Source organism: Typha angustifolia, chromosome 1, assembly GCF_048772165.1.
Source record: "Typha angustifolia cultivar Huaian chromosome 1, ASM4877216v1, whole genome shotgun sequence".
NCBI lineage: Eukaryota > Viridiplantae > Streptophyta > Magnoliopsida > Poales > Typhaceae > Typha > Typha angustifolia.
Genome location: NC_133239.1, coordinates 9537191 through 9557510, shown reverse-complemented (window position 1 = coordinate 9557510; position 20320 = coordinate 9537191). Strand labels below are relative to the sequence as shown.

At 34.9% G+C, this 20320-nt stretch overlaps 2 protein-coding genes across 2 annotated transcripts; one reads left to right on the top strand and one right to left on the bottom strand.

Moving 5' to 3' along the window:
- Positions 1-394: 394 nt before the first annotated feature.
- Positions 395-6656, bottom strand: LOC140767421 (chloroplast envelope quinone oxidoreductase homolog). The gene is made up of 4 exons (XM_073107362.1): positions 6509-6656; positions 5606-5747; positions 2246-2337; positions 395-1236 (listed from the first exon to the last, which is right to left on the bottom strand). The coding sequence occupies exons 1-4, from the start codon at positions 6572-6574 to the stop codon at positions 550-552; spliced, it is 987 nt and encodes a 328-aa protein (XP_072963463.1). The 5' UTR covers positions 6575-6656; the 3' UTR covers positions 395-549.
- A 7909-nt stretch (positions 6657-14565) lies between these two features.
- LOC140764872 (adenosylhomocysteinase) lies at positions 14566-17867 on the top strand. Its single transcript, XM_073103698.1, has 3 exons — positions 14566-15390; positions 15933-16469; positions 17036-17867. The coding sequence occupies exons 1-3, from the start codon at positions 14680-14682 to the stop codon at positions 17243-17245; spliced, it is 1458 nt and encodes a 485-aa protein (XP_072959799.1). The 5' UTR covers positions 14566-14679; the 3' UTR covers positions 17246-17867.
- The last annotated feature ends 2453 nt before the right edge of the window (positions 17868-20320 follow it).

The following is a 20320-nucleotide window of genomic DNA, read 5'->3' as shown; positions in this document are numbered from 1 at the left end:
TTAATTAAGATCAAATCAACAACTAATAATGTGTAAATACAAAAACCTAAATACAAAAACTACTTATAAATCACTCGTTGAATAAAACAACTATTTTTCTCTTGCTCGCCAAAACCCATAATAAATTACTTCTCATAATTGTTTAATCCAATCTCATTAACCCTCGAGATTGACTTGGATAGGTCATTCTCTAGCTTCAGCATTCGAATAGTTCGAATTGAACATAGAGCGACAGTTCCATCACACATGGATTTTTTTTCATACTGTATAACCGTCGTGATACTATTTGAACACTTCAAAGACGATCTTCATACTATCTAAGATATTATAAAATCATTCGAACAGCTTTCCAATGATCTTGAATATATTTTTAACTCATCCCAACTCTTATAAATTGTGTTAAATATAATTTCAAGTCTTTTATAATCATGCTCATCCAAAATATTCTAAATACATCCAAATAGAGGTTTTTTTTTTGCTCAAATTGCCAATACAAAAATCTAACATATTTAAAGCACAATGTTCAATAATACAATTTCTGAGCATATATTACATCTCTATGATTACCTTCCCACTTGCATGGCCATCCATGCTCTTAGCCCAGGCCTCATCTGCCTTCTCAAATGGATGCCTGGAATCCACCACCGTCTTCAGCTTCCCTTCCTTCACTAACTCAACCAGAAACTTGAGATCCTCCTTCCCAAGTGCCAATGAAATAGGCACCAACTTCTTTCTGGAGAAGGTCACCAAATTCAAAAGGGAGGTGAGAAAACTCTGTAGGCCTGGAGCTACGTCTATAACTTTCCCTTCAGCACTGAGATTCGGCTCAAAAGTGGACCATCCAGTTCCACATGCACAGTTTATGATGTAATCATATTGCTTGCCTGATGGACTTCTCAAGCTTGCACCTTCAGTTGTCTTGTAATCTAGCACCTCATCTGCTCCCAAGTTCTTAACCAATTCTAAGTTGCGGGCACCGCATGTAGCAGTTACATGTAAATTACCTAGCTTTGCGAGCTGGACAGCATATGATCCAACACCTCCAGAGGCAGCTGTGATCAGGATGTTGGCAGATTTGCCAGTGCCATCAAACTTAGTACCTATGTACTTCAGTGCATGCAGAGCAGTGAGAGCAGCTATAGGCAGACCTGCCGCTTCGACGGGAGAAACTTCGGGTGGCCTGTGGACCGTGAAACTTACAGGAGCCACAGCATATTCAGCAAGTCCGCATCCTTTCTGAGATTAAATGTGTTACAATTGAGAACATGAGGAGAATCAGATGATGTACACATTATCTGTAATTAGTTATCAAAATAACAAAATTTTAAATGCATGCAATTCCAATCTTTGCACGTGCTCTGATATCTGTATACCTGCACACACGTGCAGAGAGAGAGAGAGAGAGATGTACTATTAATCTGTTTGTATTAGTATACTAGAGAGTCAAAGTTGGACAAAGCTTCCAATATGACCCATTCAATTGATAGTGGTTTGAGACTTTTAAACTACCTATTACACAAATTCCATATGCTCTGAAGGTCTCTTTCCTAGTACTAAGTGTATATTAGCACTAGTATGCTAAATCTTAATAAAAACAATTACTAATCCAATCAAATGATCATATGTACCAACATTTAGTAGATTTGGCTATGCTTCAAGACAATAAACCACAAAAAAAGTATGTACCTATCATTAGAATATACAAATTTTGATTTGCTAGTTGTATTGTAAAAAAGGATCCAAATTATTTTATAGGTAAATCAAATGTTCTACAAAATAGCCAAATGCTTGTTCCCAATTCACATACCTACCTATTGGTTCAGTATTCATATTCGCACATGTCAGTGCCCACTGTCTCCTACTCTAAATCTAGCATTGTTGTGGTTTTGTGCTTTTCTTTCCTTGCATCTGTTTGTTTGTATTCCACGAGGATCAACTATTCGATCCATGTAGATGAAACATCCTGGTAGGGCATTTGACCAATAAACTCATTCCTTTTATTACACATTATATTATGTAAGCATCTAAAAGAAAGTATCAAAATGCATTTAGTTAATTTCACAAATGTATCAAATGAACAGAAAGGTTACAGCTTCTCAAGCATATAAACACTATAAAACATTATTTTTGAGTTTTGAGCTGACTAAATTACTTGGGTGGTTAGGTTATTACATCTAACACCTCATCAAGTGTACAGCATTCCTTCAGCTCAAATAATGGAGAACAGGAGTTTCTGAGAACTTACCCAAAATTTTAGCTTGCATAAAACCTTGTCACCTGCTTTAAATGAATTCACACCTGAGCCAATCTCGACAATCTCTCCAGTGATATCCGTTACTGTTTAACAGAAGTTGGAAGGAAACTTAATTTCTCATACTTCCATCCAGGATTATGTGCAACAAGGAAAGAAAAGGACCGGCTCTATACTGGTTGTATGATGTCACTGGAGGTCTCAATAAACATATTCATTAATAAGAAACATGTGAGGACTAAGTCTTACAATAATGGTAGATGTTAACCACATATTTACACAAACTCACATTCCAATTTGACGCCAGAATGAAAGTCTCATCTAGGCAGACCAAATTGCATCACACTACGCAGAAAAATGAGTTCAAGTATAAGATCTTTCATCCTCTCTGTAACTGTAGTTCTTTTATAGCTCGAAATTTGTGAACAAAACACATTTTTTGTAGTAACTAATCATAGAAAAAGTGTGCTAGAAGCAAGGCACAAGTTATCATAAGAGTAGGTTAAAGCTAGAAGTCAAAAGAAAGAGTTTCAGACATTTTTGGAAAAAGTGTTCAAACTTCAAAGAGTGTTCAAAGATGTTGAAACGGATCCAAAATTTGAATGCTCTCAAATCTGTTCAAATGGACTTACATAAAAAAGTTTCATTTGAACATTTATTGAACGGATTTTTTAGAGAGCAATAATGTTGAACGTTTGAAGTCCGTTCAAGTGGACCTAAAAATTCCTAATGACTTTCCCTTAGGAGTTCAAATGCTTGAGGAGCTGTTCGAACACCACAAACTACTGGAAAGTGTTGGACCTGTCTTTGGAAAGATTTGAAGGAGATTTTGGGACTTCCTACTCCGATTGAAATAGGGTTTGATCGCCTATAAAATTAAAATGAAGGCTATTTCATTTGTAAGTCTTTGGAAATCTCTTTCTACATCAAAACCTTATGAGCTTTATTGAGGAGACGAAAGCTTATTTTGTCTAAGATCAACATCATCACCAGAGTTATTACATGAAGATTTCAGAGGTTCTACACTTGTCCATCTATGTCAACATTTCAAAGGAGTATTCAGACGTGGTCTTTTCAACTTCGTGGATTCTAGTGGAATTAGTGATCTAGTACATATGGAGCAGTCTGTCGCGAGGTCTAACAAGCAAGAAGAAATCAACCATTAGTCGTGAGTGTCGAACGATAGAATGGGTGTTAAGTATATCTTGTATCTATGATTATAGTAGATTAGTGGTAGTTATCCCTTGATCGATAGGAGTTTTTCCATGTAAAAATGCGTGTCTCATGATTGCTTGCTTTGTGCTTTTATTTTGTCTTCCTCCTATTTGATTGTTTTTATCTTAGAAACTTTTTCTTCTAGAGCCCGACATTTTTTTCCCTCTCTTTGCCAAGTCTTGAGCAATCAAAAGTCTATACCACTAGGAATAGGAAGGTTATCGTTTTATATTATATGTGCAAATTAAACTATTTTTATTCTAGGATAGCAGCAGAATACTGAAGGAAATTAAATATTTTTTTGAATTTAATATTTGCCTAACAACTATATCAATTACATTCAATATTACTTCTTATGCCAATGGGTCAAGACAGAGAGAATGAAGCTTCTGATTAACTGATTTTTTTTTAAAGGAAAACCAATTAGATAATGGTGAGATCAATATTTTATACTTCCCACTCACTCTAGGCTTGAGATTTTTCATATGCCAAAATCATGGGATTGGAATTAAATGGGTGAAGATTTTGACATTAAATAACTTATAGGCCTGGCCGCTTTACAACTTAGGTTATTTCTCTAACACCATGTCAAATCTGATGTTCTAATCCACTGAAATTCAGTGTATTATCCTTTTACAAGATGTGAAGATCTCTCTGTGGTTGAGCAGGTCAGAGCTTTTTACTAGATGAAGAATCACATACTAATGAAAAAGAAAAGAATCCTTTTAACCTAAAAGCAGTACAGAAAGAACAGCTTATCAAATTTAACAGTGTTGTCAGTTCAGTGCAAAAATACGAAATATATTTAGAATGATGCCTAAACCAGTAGAAAAGAATTCAATTTGTATCCACTCAGATGTTTAATGCTTATGTTTACTGGTAGGGAAATTGCCATGTATACAACTTGGAAAGAAAAGAAAAACCAATATCCCCTATTATTCAAGCAATTCAACTTCCAGAACAGTTACTGTACTTAATACTTCTTTGTTGTTTCATTGACTGCTGCATCTGGAGAATTTAGTCCAGTAGTCCACATTTTGTTTCACCATGGTGATATTATGCTCTATGCCTACTTTATAAGACTTAGAAGGTGAATTATTTGAATTCAAATATAGAGATGTTTCCATGGTTGAAGCATTTCTTTGTTCCAAATCATTCTCTAGTCTCTACATTATCTTGAGAGAAAAGCCTTCTTATTGTAAACTGAAAAGAGACTAAAGACTTAAGAATATCAAGAACTTATCTATATTGTACTGTTCACATTTAATGGCATGATGTAGTCCAAAACAACATGAATGAACATCATCATGACATGTTCTAAGAAGTGTGTGGGTATGTAGCAACCAAGGGGTTTCACAGCGCATGGCGAGCACCCTAGCGGGTGACATGTTCCAAAGGAAGGGTCTAAAAAATATGATATAAAATTACTTTTCCTAAGTTATCTAAATTCCATATAATCTAATAGAAAAAAGACATAAAACTAATAATTAAGCAAGTCTAGAGCAACATCACCCTAAAAGGCAACATGACTAGTTTAAAAAAAAAAGCAACATAAACTTCAAGCTAGTCTCATCTTTTCTTTCTTGCGCTCATGGTTTGGGATTTAGGGCATCAATAGGAATTTTGTCCTTTTCGGAATATGTTAGACCAGTTTCATAGAATTTGATTGAATTGAATGAACTGGTTCCTAATAGATTTTAGCCTTTTAGAAATATGTTTGGACTAGGCCTCTGTTTGGGCTGGCCTTTAGCCCGCCACCGTGAGCCTTTATCCACCATAGCACTCGATACAGGCCAAAACGCCTTCTAGATCCGCTATAAGAAAAATGTATCAGCTGACCCTCAGCCATTGCGACTGCCTCACGTTTTTTCTTAGAAGACTCCTAACAGAAGCCTACGAAGCAATTCAATAAGAATAACTTAAAATATATGAATTGAACTGATAGTGTGCATTACGCAACCTCAGAGACATTTAAATATTTAATAACCATTTGTAAAGAGGCAATTTAATCATTGAAGAATAGTATAGAGCTATATATTAAAGCATATTCTTTAAAACAATTCATATTTTCATCTCTCACAGTACCATAACCACAATCTAAAATCAATGATTCGATTTAGGATGGAAGTGGACTTTTACCTGGTATAAATGGAAACTTAGGAGGCAAAAATGGACGTAGAATTCCACTCTGAATTTTCCAGTCAGCTGGATTAATACTGGCTGCCTCTACTTTTATTAGGACCTCATCATTCTTGGGTGAAGGAATTGGAATCTCAACATACTACAGTAAGCAGAAAGATAATGTAGATGAGAAATTGAAAAGTCAGCAAAATAAATGCTTTACGATTCTTTTCAGAAGTAACTATAATAGAAGGAAAATTACAACAGGAATTAAAAATTGGAATCAAACTTATATTTGCCAGTTTTAATGTGCAACATCTACCTAAAGTTCTAGTCTAGTTTAGGAATGATTGATCCAGTGATTATGTCAACTCACCAAAATTTGGGTCTTTCCTCCAAGATAATGACATATTACACAATAAGAAAATTTAGCAAGTTTTGGAGATCAAAGACAAGATCTAACAACTAGAGAAACTTATCCTGAAAGCCACATGCTTTCTTTTACGCATCAATAATTCACAGTGGCTAGTTTATTATTCTGACTTCAAACTTAATATATACGGGTCAACGATCGAACTATTCTCATATCTTATAACAACTCCAATATTTACATTCTTACCCCATTGAAACTCCACAATTATGAAAATTGCCAAGATGGAAGAAGAACTATCAACTATCCAACTCTCACTTTCAAGGATGGACTGCAAAGTAGCACTTTCTTGAGGGGTATCAAGAAAACTACCCAAGCATAGAAACACTAGAAGTCACTAATATGTTTACCAGACAACTCCCTAAAATCATTACCCACCCAATTGAAAAGAACCCATTTTTATCAGAAATCACCACTCCTTAGTCTCTTTCTTTAAGGAAAAAAGATAAGAAGTTAAAGAAAAAAGGGCACATAGAAATGGTTAAGTATACCTCAAGGGACGCAGCGCCGCCGCCATAGCTCTTGTATTGGAAGGCGTGCATGGTCTTCCCGGCCATGTCGAGGGAGGGCAGAGAGAGGAAAATAGAACAAAGTGGGAGTGGCAATTTGGGAAGGTGAAGTCTAGAAAATCCAAGCTCAAAAGTCGCCGGGCTCAGTAAGAGGGCTTGGTGTATTTATAGCATAAGACTATTTTAAAATTTTAAAACTACAGAGATTACAAATAACACCTTACTATTTGATTATATTATAATAAACTCCTCTTATTTATATTTTTTAATGCCGACCACTCTCTATTGTTGACCAGATAGATAGATATGCGAAAGCATTAAATGTATTTGTCTTAATAATTAATTTTTTTAGTTAAATTTAACTTAATAATATTAAAATGACTAAAATACCCTTATTGTTTTTATTAGAGAAGACATACAAATTTTGATATAATGCAGCAAATTATTAAAATAGCCATGGTACTTAGTTAAATTTAACAGAAAAATTAATAGTCTCACTTCAGTCATAAGTATAAAGGATTTATTCGAGGCTTTTTAAAGTATAGAGAAGTAAAGTGATTTTTTGTACAAGTACATGTGATAAAATGTATTTTATCGCATGAGATAATTATTATCCCTTATGGTTAAGCCCGTATTTATTTTATCTTTTTTAATGCATCTAAAATAATGCCGATCAAATTTTAGATAACAAAAATATATGAGGCGAAGATTAAAATAGTAGGCATTTGCAAAATATAGGATAAAATATATTTAACCTAAAAGAATAATATCTTTCTTTTTATGCCATTAGATAATATTAGTCTTTTTTAAGCCCAAATTACAAAGATCTATCTGTGAAGGTCCAAAGTGCAGAATGTAAATAATAATAAAGTAATATTGACGTAGCTCCAACGGCTAGTCAACTGAAGAGGATTTTAAAAATGCCATATTATGTGTTGTTTGAGGAGATGAGGCTTCTAGATATATAATTTTAAAGGCTTAGTCTCCTCATTTCCCTGTCAATTTCATTAATTGACTATTATATTTCCTTTCTCTAATTTATCATTATTTAATTCCCATTCATAATCTTGTACTAAATATCTCTCTCTTTCTAGATATAATAATAATAATAATAATAATAAGTTATACTCATGTGGTTAGTTAAATTTTAAAGTGTCCTTTTAAAGTTTTATTTGTGTCACTTAGTCCAGTTGCAATTCTATATACAACAGTAAGATTTTTTAAATTAATTTCAATTTCAAATGAAAGAAACATAAGACTCTGGAGAATTTTCACACAAAAGAACAAAAAAATTATTCTTTCCCAACTAGTTGTAATAAAATTAAAAAATAATTTTGATCCTTTTTTATAAGAATTAAATGTTTGTTAGATAGTTGTATATATATTAGAATTACAAGAGAGTCAAGTGACATAGATTATAACAGTATGCTCAAGCTCTGTACTTATTATTAAAACATGATATGCACTGGTTATTTATTTTTAATTATAATACTAGACTATAATGTGTATTTTATTATAATAAAGGTACATTGACTGTTAAAAAATATTTGCACTAAATTTTATATACTAAATTAAAAAATTAAATGTAATTAAATTGTAAAAGCCCCTTGTACCTTATTGCATTCAAACAATTGACAATTCCTTGCAGGGTTTCATACCTATCATCACTCATTTCTTTGATCAAAGTTGTTAATTTAATGCCATAATATTACCATATTGATTAATCACTATCTCCATTATTGCATATCATAAGTATTAAAATGGCCGGAGCTCAAAGTTTTCTTCCTGTTTAGCTTCCATCAACAAGGAATTGACTAAGACTTTAGATAGGTTTTATTAGTTTTTTGTACACCAAGTTTTTACTAAGACTTCAGATGAATCACATAGACTTGTAAAATGAAAAGAAAATTAAACAAAAAAACATTTGTTTTAATGAAAAACAAAGGACTTGTAAAATTTTATCAGAATCAAGTCAAAATTTTGAATCCATTAGTTTAGAGTTCATGTCCTTCCAATTTTTATCAACCACTAATTGATCATTGTAATGAGATTTTAAAATATTCAAGATTCTTAAACTTCTTATAGTTATCATTGATACAATCCAACCAAATGAATATATTATAAGTTTATATATATATATTACACCCTTCTTTTTGTATTAATGTTTAGGCTAAAGCTATTAAGATTATGATACGATTCGATTTATATTAGCTCCACTCACGACATTGGTTTCATTGGGTTGGGCCTATTTATCTAGTTGAATTTGTTAGATGCAATAAAAATATTTTTGTGGGAGCACATTTGAACACAGGGACCGCGTTCAAACGGGGATGCAAACACCTATACACGTTTGTAGAAACAGAGAACGCAAATTGTGCGTTCGGGCGGAATCGGGCTGTTCGAACACGATTATTCAAACTTTACATACGTTTGCATCGACAAAGAATGAAAATTCTGCGTTTGGACGCGATTGAGCGCGTTCGAATGCATCGCGGCAAAAGTGTGGGTTTTGTTAGGGTTTGTTAGAGTTGTTTAACTCGGTTGATAAGTCCTTAGGGTGAGCCTCTATAAATATGCAGAGAAAACTCTAATTGGATTTTATCTTGGATAATTAAATTGGCTTTGGCATTTTATCTCTCTCTCTCAATTTATTTCTAGCCATTGACGCCCTCTTCCACCCCCTTTCTTCCATTGCCTAAGTCTTTGGTTGGCTATTCCAGCTTCTAATCTCACTCTTCTACAACAACTTCTCCCCCTTCACACGAAAAATTAAATTTAGCATCTATCTAGTCATTGGAGGGCTATTAAACTAGGATCTAATTGACCATCAGCTATTGTTTGGATGATATCTTGGGATCTAACCATCCAAATCTTATGATCTTGAGTTCGTTGTAAAGCTCTCTCCAAGAGCGACTATATATCCAAAATTTAGAAGAATCCGTCGGTTAGATTATTCGCAGATCTCTTCAGAAGTTACAAGATTTATTGAGTTTAGAACTATTATGAATCGGAGGTTCATAACAAATTCCAAGAGTAGTGAAGCTACTAACTAGAGCATATGTGTTAAAATAATCTATTCCTTTCTTTTGATAATATCCTTTAGTTACTAACATTGCCTTATATCTATCTATTGTATTATTAAAATTAAGTTTTTTTTTTTAAATATACGTTTACATCCTATAGTTAGTTCCGAGGGTAAATCTATCAAAATCCATGTTTTCTTTCTATTATTGACTTTATCTCATTATTAATTGCTTCTTTCCAAAAAAAAAAGCTTACAAAGAAGACACGGCTTCAAAATAAGAAGTTGGATTCCCATCTATTAATAGACATAAAAATCATCTCCAAAGTCTTTTTCTACTCGTTTTTTGTACTTTTTCTTATATCAAGTTCATAATCAAATATTGGAGAAACATAAGAAGTAGAAGCTACATTTCGACTAGGAAAGAGTATTTTTAAAAGAGAATATGTCTTCAAAGAAAATAGCATCTCTAGATTTGAAGATAGAGTTATTTAAAATTTGCATTACTATTTTTTACATATCCTATAAAGATTGCATCTATACTTTTAAATCCTATGTTTAGGATCTGGTATACAAACTTTTGATAAACACCCCCACACTTTGAAAAAAATTTAAAGAAGAAGCTCTTTCTTTTACTAAAAGGTACTCTATGTAGTATAAAACAAGCTGTAGGAAGTGCTCAACCCAAAGACCAGAACTTATGATCATGATATTTATCATATCGATTAGAGTTTTAGTTTTATGTTCTACTACGTATACACCATTTAATTATGGAGAATAAAGAGCTATCACTTCATGGATGATACCATATTCTTGATAGAAAAGAGTTATATTAGATGAAGTATACTCACATCCTCTACCTCATCTTAATATTTTAGTTTTCTTATCTAATTAGTTTTCAACTTCAGTTTTATAGATTCTAATCTATTTAGGATCATCAATATATGTTACAAATACTAACTTAGTAATAAAATTAGCAGTTACAATTATTAAAATAGAATTCAAATTAAAGATGGTTTTAAGACCAAACGCTAAATCTTTTTGTTTTTTAAGATAAATGTAAAATTTAATTAATTTTATAATTTAAATATCGATTAAGTCTAGTTTTTGTGTTAAAAATGAAAAATTAAAAATAGTGTAAAGAACAAATATATAAAGGAACCTGACATGTGAGGCATACCGAAGTATAGCTACTCTAAAGAAAAGTGATGTCCTCTATAGGATTTTCTTGCCTATCTTTTCTCCGAAGTATAATTGTAAATAATATTAGCACGTCGTCGATTTGCATAGCCCTTCTACATTTCTCTTTTGAAAAATATACTCCTTCGATTTTATTAGAAACATTTACTGAGAGAGAGAAGTGGTTAAAAGCTTTTTATTTGATTGAAATTTTGTGATATAGTTTTCATATCCAAAGGGATATATATAGGGTATATATAAGTGTTTAGAGGTATCTTGAATTTATTACCTCTTGTAACCCTTTAAAACATTCAACTCATTAGCCATTAGGAAACTTTTAAAATTTTAAATTTATTTAATTATTAATTTTAAATTAATTTGAATTCTGAAATTAATAACAGTGTGTGATTAAGGTGTTTGTCTGTTAAAAGATGTCAAATTTTTGATATTTTTGCTCTTTGTATTATCTCTTTCTTAAATATTTGCAATATCTAAAGTGTAAAAATGAGAAGGATTTAGATAAAAGAAACATAAGACTTAATTTTCACAAGCAAACCTATTTTCCAGCTAGATGTTATAAAATGGAAAAGAGTATTTTTATTCCTTTTGTACAAGAATTAAATGTTTGTTAAATAGTTGGGTATAAGTTATAACTACAAGAGGATACAAATAACAGTTCTTATAACACTATGATCAAGCTCCAAATTTATTGCTCTTTAGTTTTAATTTCAACTACTTATTCATACTTCCTCCCCATTGATCAATCTTTTTTTATCCATATTAAAGATGCTATGTAATTGTTTATAGTTATTGCTGAGATTTTATTTTAATTATCGCTTATCAAATTGAAATTAGTGATAACGAAAGACATACATTAAGAAGAAATTGTCAAACTATTGATATAAAAAACTCTCATCGAATCCTAGATTAAGAACTATAATATCTGATTATCATCTAGATAAATAAGATGAGATTAGAAATACATTCGCAAGAACATGATGAATATTATTTTATTATTATTATTATTTATCTTACATTGATATAGAACTTTGCTTAATACTAATAAAATTTTATAGTCTGCGTTTAAATCATTAAAAATTATAGAATATTTATACAAGTGACATCATAAGGAGTTTTCTTCTTGTCTAGCTTCCATCAACAAGGAGTTGACTTTTAGACAGAAGTTTCATTGACTTGTAAAGTATTACCAGAATCCAGTCAAAGTTTTGAATCGATCAGTTCATAATTCATGTCCTCATGCGCTTTGCGTCAATCACGAATCGATCATTGCAAACGTAATGAGATAGTAGAATATTCCGAGTTCTTATTCTTGAAACAATTCAACCAGTAGAATATTCTTACCGCTGATCTTATTCTTTATTATTTATCATTTTTACATTGACTCCATTTATTTTTTCACTACATTTTAACCCCGCATATATATAAAACCTCCTAATTGCCCATGTTTATGAACTATCTTATTTGAAGGAAAGATATAAAGAGAATTTTAGGGTAAATTTGTTATTTAATTTTTTTATTTATGCTGTCAGAAAGATAGAGAGATATTAAACAATTAATAGGTTAAAATATTAAAAATAAATAAATAAATTGTGGTTGTCTATATGAAAATAGGCGATATTTCCGAAGGTATAGGTGTAATTAACCTAATATGCTATAAAACATTTATATGGTATGTAAAACAAATTATTACTTACGCCTTGTATTTTGGATATTAATACGTATCAACTGTATTGATTGATTGTATTCGTCTATTTTCTGAATGTTTATTAAAGATTAATTGGATTAGTTGTATCCATTTCGGTGATTCGAATCAAATCTAGGCTAACTCTAGTATTAACGACAATAAGTACTCATTTACATTTAGGGCTTAGGTTTGAGGGCAAGGTCTTAAAAAGAATATCAATGGAGTATATATTTGATTCAAAGAAAAAAGGGGGGTAAAAATATAACTTTCTCTATATCGTCTAGAATATGAACAAAATTTTGTTTAAGAACCGTAAGACCCAAGTTATGGTCCAATGGCAACTTCTATGTGACTTTCTACACGCTTGCACGCCATGACTTTGTTCAACCTTAGACTTCACAACAAGCTTCCAGATAACTTCTTCTTCTTCTTCCCTTCTAAGTTACATCCTTCTCCTTCCACAAAACTATGAACACATCTACACAATTGCAGCATTAGCTCTAATAATACATGGCAGCTGTATTGCTAAAGCTAGTATTCTGCTCCTTGAGCTCGTTCATAGAGCTAGCAATCTTCACACTTGTACGAGGTGCAGCACTTGTCACAGTAGCCTTCATCCAGCTTCTCAGAGTTCCCGGCCAAGCCCTCAACGGCGTGCTCGAGCACGCGGCCGACCTTCTCCGAGCAGTCGCAGATTACCTTCTTCAGCTTATTATCGACGCCATTACCTCGGTCATCGCAAGCTTTTTCGAGCTTCTTACTAGTTCTGTCGCAGGATCATATGAACTGGTGTCGACCGCGATCGTAGAGCTTGCGGAGAAGACGAGGATCGGGGTCGAAGAGTTGGCTGAAATCTTTCCAGATGTGTTTGAAGGTGCGGCGGAGGTGATCGGAAAGTTGATTCTTAATCTATGGGAGAACTACAAGGATGCTTTAGGCTATGTCATGGAGAACATATAAGATTTTTCTTTTCTTTGTAAATTTTGTTTTATAAATAGATGTAAAGAGATATTTAATTTAGAGTTCCTAACAAGCTTGTTATCTGAAGTTATGTCTTGTGTAATTTAATACACAACATGGTTATATTAGAGCAATAAGTAAACTGCAATGGTAGAGATGATGAATGATTTTGAAACTTTCTACTCTCTCAGGAATAATGCCTTGATCATTGGATGATACCTCTTTGATAATATATTCACAATCTTCTTCGAAAGAAAGAGTAAGAAAAAAAAAACACCCTCTTTATTAGTATATAGTCACCAATAATTGATGAAGGTTAGATGAATATTTTTCCCTCCCCCCTCCCTCTCTCTCTCTCTCTCTCTCTCTCTCTCTCTCTCTCTCTCTCTCTCTCTCTCTCTCTCTCTCTCTCTCTCTCTCTCTCTCTCTCTCTCTCTCTCTCAGCGCCCGCCCGCCTCGCTCCTCCTCTCCGAATCTATTACGAGAGGTAGAGGGAATCCCACCTCGCCAAAGTAGAGTTTAGACTCCACTTACTCCATGTCGCCCCTATTCCTATAAATTCTAAACTATCTTATCTATGTTCTTATTTGCTTCATTATCATATTTTCTTCACCCTCTTCTCGCAAAGAATCTGACGATGGTCGTGCACCACCGGATGGACTAAACCAACCCCCAATCCAATCCGCAGGTTAATCCTCAAGCTCTCTTTATAATCAATATGATTTTTATTTAGTAAATCATAATTTATCTAGCTATACTATTTTTACCTTCATCGAAGAAATTTGTTAGCCGACGACTTTGAGTCAATCACCCATTTATGCGAGAAGCTTCGCCCTTTCATTCTCTTGCAATGGATACCGAATTTGGGCACGTTCGCCTCCCACCATTAGACATCTTGGCAAGATTTTAGCCCCTATTTACCTTGGTTTTACGAGTTTCTTCCTCCTCTCATCGACGAGCTCAAACTTCTTCGTTTTGTGATGTTTTCTCTCTTTCTGTATAATTAACCAACGCCGACCTTTCAACCTTGTGAGGAGGTGTTGATTGTAAAATATGAAATAATTACCACAAAAGTTGTACGCAAAATATAAACTTAAGTCAAAATAAAATCTTAACTACACCCGCTCCACCTCTTATCCAAATCATACGCCACCCAAATCCCCACATCCAACGGTCATCCTTCCCTCCTCCCACCCTATAAACCCCACTGCATCCTTCACTCCTCTGCCTCTCGCGCCCTCTTCTTCCTCCTCTCGATCCCAACCAAGAAAACCAAGCAACCAATCCATGGCGCTCGTCGTCGAGAAGACCTCCTCTGGTCGCGAGTACAAGGTGAAGGACCTCTCCCAGGCCGACTTCGGCCGGCTCGAGATCGAGCTCGCCGAGGTCGAGATGCCGGGTCTCATGTCGTGCCGCTCTGAGTTCGGACCTTCTCAACCCTTCAAGGGCGCTCGCATCTCCGGATCCCTGCACATGACGATCCAGACCGCCGTCCTCATCGAGACCCTCACTGCCCTCGGCGCCGAGGTCCGCTGGTGCAGCTGCAACATCTTCTCCACCCAGGACCACGCCGCCGCTGCCATCGCCCGCGACTCCGCCGCTGTCTTCGCATGGAAGGGGGAGACCCTCGCTGAGTATTGGTGGTGCACCGAGCGCTGCCTCGAGTGGGGCGTCGGAGGCGGGCCTGACCTCATCGTTGATGACGGCGGCGACGCCACGCTGCTGATCCACGAGGGGGTGAAGGCCGAGGAGGAATATGAGAAGACGGGGAAGGTGCCGGATCCGGAGAGCACGGACAACGCTGAGTTCAAGATTGTCTTGGGGTTGATCAGGGATGGGCTCAAGGCGGATCCGAAGAAGTACAGGAAGATGAAGGAGAGGTTGGTTGGGGTGTCGGAGGAGACGACGACCGGGGTGAAGAGGTTGTATCAGATGCAGATGAGTGGGACTCTGCTGTTCCCGGCTATCAACGTCAACGATTCGGTCACCAAGAGCAAGGTTTGGTTCTTATTTTTCACATCGATCTTTTTGATTTGTTGTTTCTTTTGGCGGCTTCGATCCTGATCTGGAATTAGTTCGGTTCTCAGGTGCATATTGTCTTCTTAATTTTTAGGGAAGATTACATTTCACGCATTTCTTTTCTTATGAATTTATGATTCACACCATCTCTCTTTCCAGTTTCTACATTTCTATCCCTATACGCCATGTTTTAGGACTTTTCTCTTGAAAAATATCACTGATTTAAAATACATTCCTAGAATATTTCGACAGAGTCAAACTGATTTTTTGAAAAATACCTTCTTATATCTTTGTTAGGATGAGTCTATTTAAAGAGATATGAAGTGGGTATATTTGAAAAATCTTTGTTCTAGCCATGAGAACAGAGCCCAAGATTTAGGACTCAAAATGTAAATACCGGAAAGAAAGGGTGTGAACTGTAACGTCATGGAAATGAAGGGGTGTGGAATCTTTTATACTTCTCTTGAAAATGTAAAATGCCTAACATCTACCTTTCTTGCTGTATTATTGAATTCGAGCAGTTTGACAATCTTTACGGATGCCGCCACTCTCTCCCAGATGGTCTCATGAGGGCCACTGATGTGATGATCGCGGGCAAGGTCGCTGTGGTCTGTGGTTATGGAGATGTCGGCAAGGGCTGTGCTGCTGCCTTGAAGCAGGCTGGAGCTCGGGTTATCATTACCGAGATTGACCCCATCTGTGCTCTCCAGGCTCTGATGGAGGGCATCCAGGTTCTCACCCTGGAGGATGTTGTTTCGGAGGCGGACATCTTCGTGACCACCACTGGAAACAAGGACATCATCATGGTGGACCACATGAGGAAGATGAAAAACAATGCCATTGTTTGCAACATAGGGCACTTTGACAATGAGATCGATATGCTTGGGTTGGAGACCTACCCAGGTGTCAAGCGCATCACCATCAAGCCCCAGACTGACCGCTGGGTCTTCCCTGAGACCAACTCCGGCATTATTGTTCTTGCTGAGGGCCGTCTGATGAACCTTGGCTGTGCCACCGGCCACCCTAGCTTTGTCATGTCCTGTTCCTTCACCAACCAGGTAACTGTTCTTTCCTCTTCGTTGCAATTGTGCTTTAGTTTTATCTGTGAACCTCATTACTGTCTAGTTTTTTCTTGGTATCGACTAATGGTTGAGTTCTTGACCAAACAAATTGACATTCTCACCAAAAATGTAATGCCCAATAGGTTAGTTCTCAAACAAAAATTGTTGTCTAGGTGAAACTTTTTTCATGTAGGATTTACAGCTCATAATCTGCATAGTGAATCACTAATCTAGAAAGCAGTTTATATGATAGATGGAAATCCCTCTTTGTTTGGCGAGTAAGACTAAATCACTGTTTCATTCTTTGTCTTATATTGCAAGTAATAACTCACTTTCCTTTTAAGTAAATTCAATGAGTTACAGGAAATTGCTAAATGGGTCTGTGTTTTACTACTGGCTTGCTTAGCAACTTTTGGGCAGCCTTCTAGCTAGATGTCAGTATTTGTTTTGAGAACTAACATATTTGAATATTATGTTTTAATAGGAATCTCAGTTTGGTCAAAAAATTTGTAATGATCTATATTCTTCGCTATACTGATGAAATGAAAAACAAACTTGTCCAGGTGATTGCTCAGCTAGAGTTGTGGAAGGAGAGGAATAGTGGCAAGTATGAAAAGAAGGTGTACGTACTGCCCAAGCATCTGGATGAGAAGGTTGCTGCTCTCCACCTTGGCAAGCTAGGAGCCAAGCTAACCAAGCTCTCGCCATCCCAGGCCGAGTACATTAGCATTCCAGTTGAGGGGCCCTACAAGCCTCCTCACTACAGGTACTAGGTGATATCACAAAAATGATAACAGGCAAATATTGCAATATTAAGGCGATTTTAGCAATGGTGGTGGATACTTGGCTATCTTTCTACCTATCTTGCTTCTCCATGTTCCAGGAAGTGCTTATTTTGAGTTGAATCCTGGAGGCTTGATTTGTTAGGAATAATTATGTCGTTGTGAGGTAATGAGCTTCATCATTTTGCAAGGGATTAGATTGATCACCCATCCTTGAAGAATAAGTAGTTGCATTTTTTTTTGTCACACCTGATTAATGGCAATAGTATACTGGCTACAGGTGTCTTTATGCGTTCTGTTAAATGATCACTCAAATTAGTTAGAAGTATTCTTTCTTTGTCAACTTTCTGGTTCAAGTATAGTTTGCTTAGGATCTTATCGCAGTCACAGAAGGCGAATGCAAATTTTGACACAGATATGCTCCCAAGTGAACTAGTAAACAATGAATTGAAGTATAGTCCAGAATGTTGTGAATTTCTGGTTGCCAGAATTTGTTTTTAGCTCCATGTATGTTAAATCTGATGATGATAAAACTGGGGTTTCTGATGGGTAAGGTGTAATCTCATGATTTTTAATCTGATTCCAGCCATTTGAATGCGTTTAGTCAGTCATATGTTGGTTCTTTTACTACTCAGTTGTCAATTTGTCATTATCGACTCAATGCAGCAGCATGTCTCCATCCCAAAGAGACGCACAAAAGAGAGTTTAATTTAAGTCTTTGATAAAAAAAATTGGGAAATTTATCAAAAATTAGTATTTTGCTTTTAACGCCTTAAAAGTACAGAGTTAAATTTTATCTTAACAGTAGCTAAATTAATACCATTACTTTTGAAAATAAATTTTTTAAATATCTCTCATTTAGTTTATAAATTTGGTTCTCTATTTATTTTTACTTTAAAAAAGTTTATTCAATGTTATTCAGGAATGTTAAGGTTATTTTGTAACTATAATTACTTTAATTCATCTATATAACAATTAACCGTAAAAATTAAAGGCAGAGCGTTTTTTAAAGCATTTTAAGGTAAGATACAAATGTTGAATGATAAATATTTATATAGTAGTAGAGTGTGAATGGTAATATAGATAAAATGTAAGTGATTTTGATAAATTTATCTAAAACATTTAACTCTTATTTGGCTACCGAAGTTATCGATTTGCATATTTACACAGAAGCAGAGCTCTCTTTTCTCCATTTCTAGAGATTAAGTTGAAGACCTCTCTCTAGATTAGATGAAGACTGAGAAGAAATAGTTCTATGTCAAATAACCTCTGATTTTTTGGAGTTCATTATTGTTTCCTTTATTCTTTGCATGGTGAATTTGAGTTCTATATGTAAACAGAACAAAGGGGGTTATCTATCTGCTTGAAGAAAAATAGAACAAAATTTTAATACCGCCTCTAGCCTCTTTTTTTTTTTTTTTAATTTTTCTTTTAAGATAAAAATTAAGAAGGCAAAGTAGTCCAGAAGGTTTTTTTTTTCCTTTCTATTGATCAAAGTTTACTTAGGTTAAAAGAGAACTATTATTGTTCATTATCCATGTTTTTTGTTTTGGTTATAGTACTAAAATAAAGTGTTGTACAAATACTCAAAATGCGTGAAGGAAACGGAAGCCAACCTTCACCCCCAAATATCACAAATTGAAATAGTAATGGAAACACAATATAAGTTTGAGGAAAAACTTTAATATAGTGTTAATGGTGATAGAATAGCAATAAACAAGTTCTAATCACGGATTAAATACCCTAATGCAAGTAATCTCAAGAATGGGAGTAATAGAGATAATAGAGAGAGAGAGAGAGGGAGATAAGATTTACGTGGTTCGACGATATGCCTACATCGACGGGCAGAGCAATCTTTTTTATTATGCAGATCTCTCACTTACAAAGAGTTTAGCAACTCTAATCACTCTTAAATAATGGTAGCTCACCCTCATAAATGTTCTTCCAACAACCAAGCTCTAAAAAACACACTTTAGTATTTATAGATAGGTTCAGATTTGGAGCTTTTCTACGGCGCATTTGAATGCACCCAATAACAATACAACCGGGCCTCAAACTCCACTTGCCGTGGAACATCTTCAGCACTATCACCAACCGGGCTATCTAACACTTGACTTTGCTTTAGCATGGATGATTTATCAAATGTAATATCCCTGTTGATGATTAATTTTCTTAATTCTAGCCTCTAAACCCGAAATCTCTTCACACTAGTGGCAACACCTAAGAAGATGCTCTTTTTAACTCTAGGATTCAACTTGCTTTCTTTGACACGGTAGTATGCAGGACAACAAAAAATATGTAAGAAATCATAATCTGAAACAAATTTGCCAGACCATGCCTCCAATGGGCTCTTCCTATTGTTTGTAGATAAATGTAACCGGTTAATGAGATGACATACATAGTTTACTGCCTCAACCCAAAACTCCTTGCCCAATCCAGCATTAGATAACATACACCGAACCTTCTCCAGTAAGGTCTGGTTTAGATGTTCTATCATGCCATTTTGTTGAGGTGTCTCTCTAATAGTGAATTACCTTTCAATCCCTTCTGCCTTGCATAACCTTATGAATGGATTTGAAGTGTACTTTTCACTGTTATCTGATTTGAGCTTCTTGATCTTTTTGCCAATCTAATTTTCAATCATCTTTTTCAGTTTTGAAATATTTTAAACACTTGGTTTTTATGGTGCATGATGTACACCGAAAACCTTCTAGAGTAGTAATCTATAAAAGTCACAAACCAATGCTTTCCTCCCAAAGAGGCCTTCCGGGCAGGCCTCCAAACATCTGTGTGAATATAGTCCAAGATCCCCTTGGTCCGATGTATTGCAGTAACAAATTTAACTCTAGTTTGTTTGCCCAAAATATAGTGTTTGTAAAATTCTAATTTGAAGCTCTTTATACTCGTTAGCAAATCTTTACTTGACAAGCCTTGCAAAACTTTCTGTCCTGGATGCCCTAACCTCATGTGCCATAATTTGGAAGTGTCAGCCTTATTAACTGAGTTACTTGAGGCTGTTGCTACACTTCCCAAATATGTAGAGCCTTACAAGAAGTATAGATTATT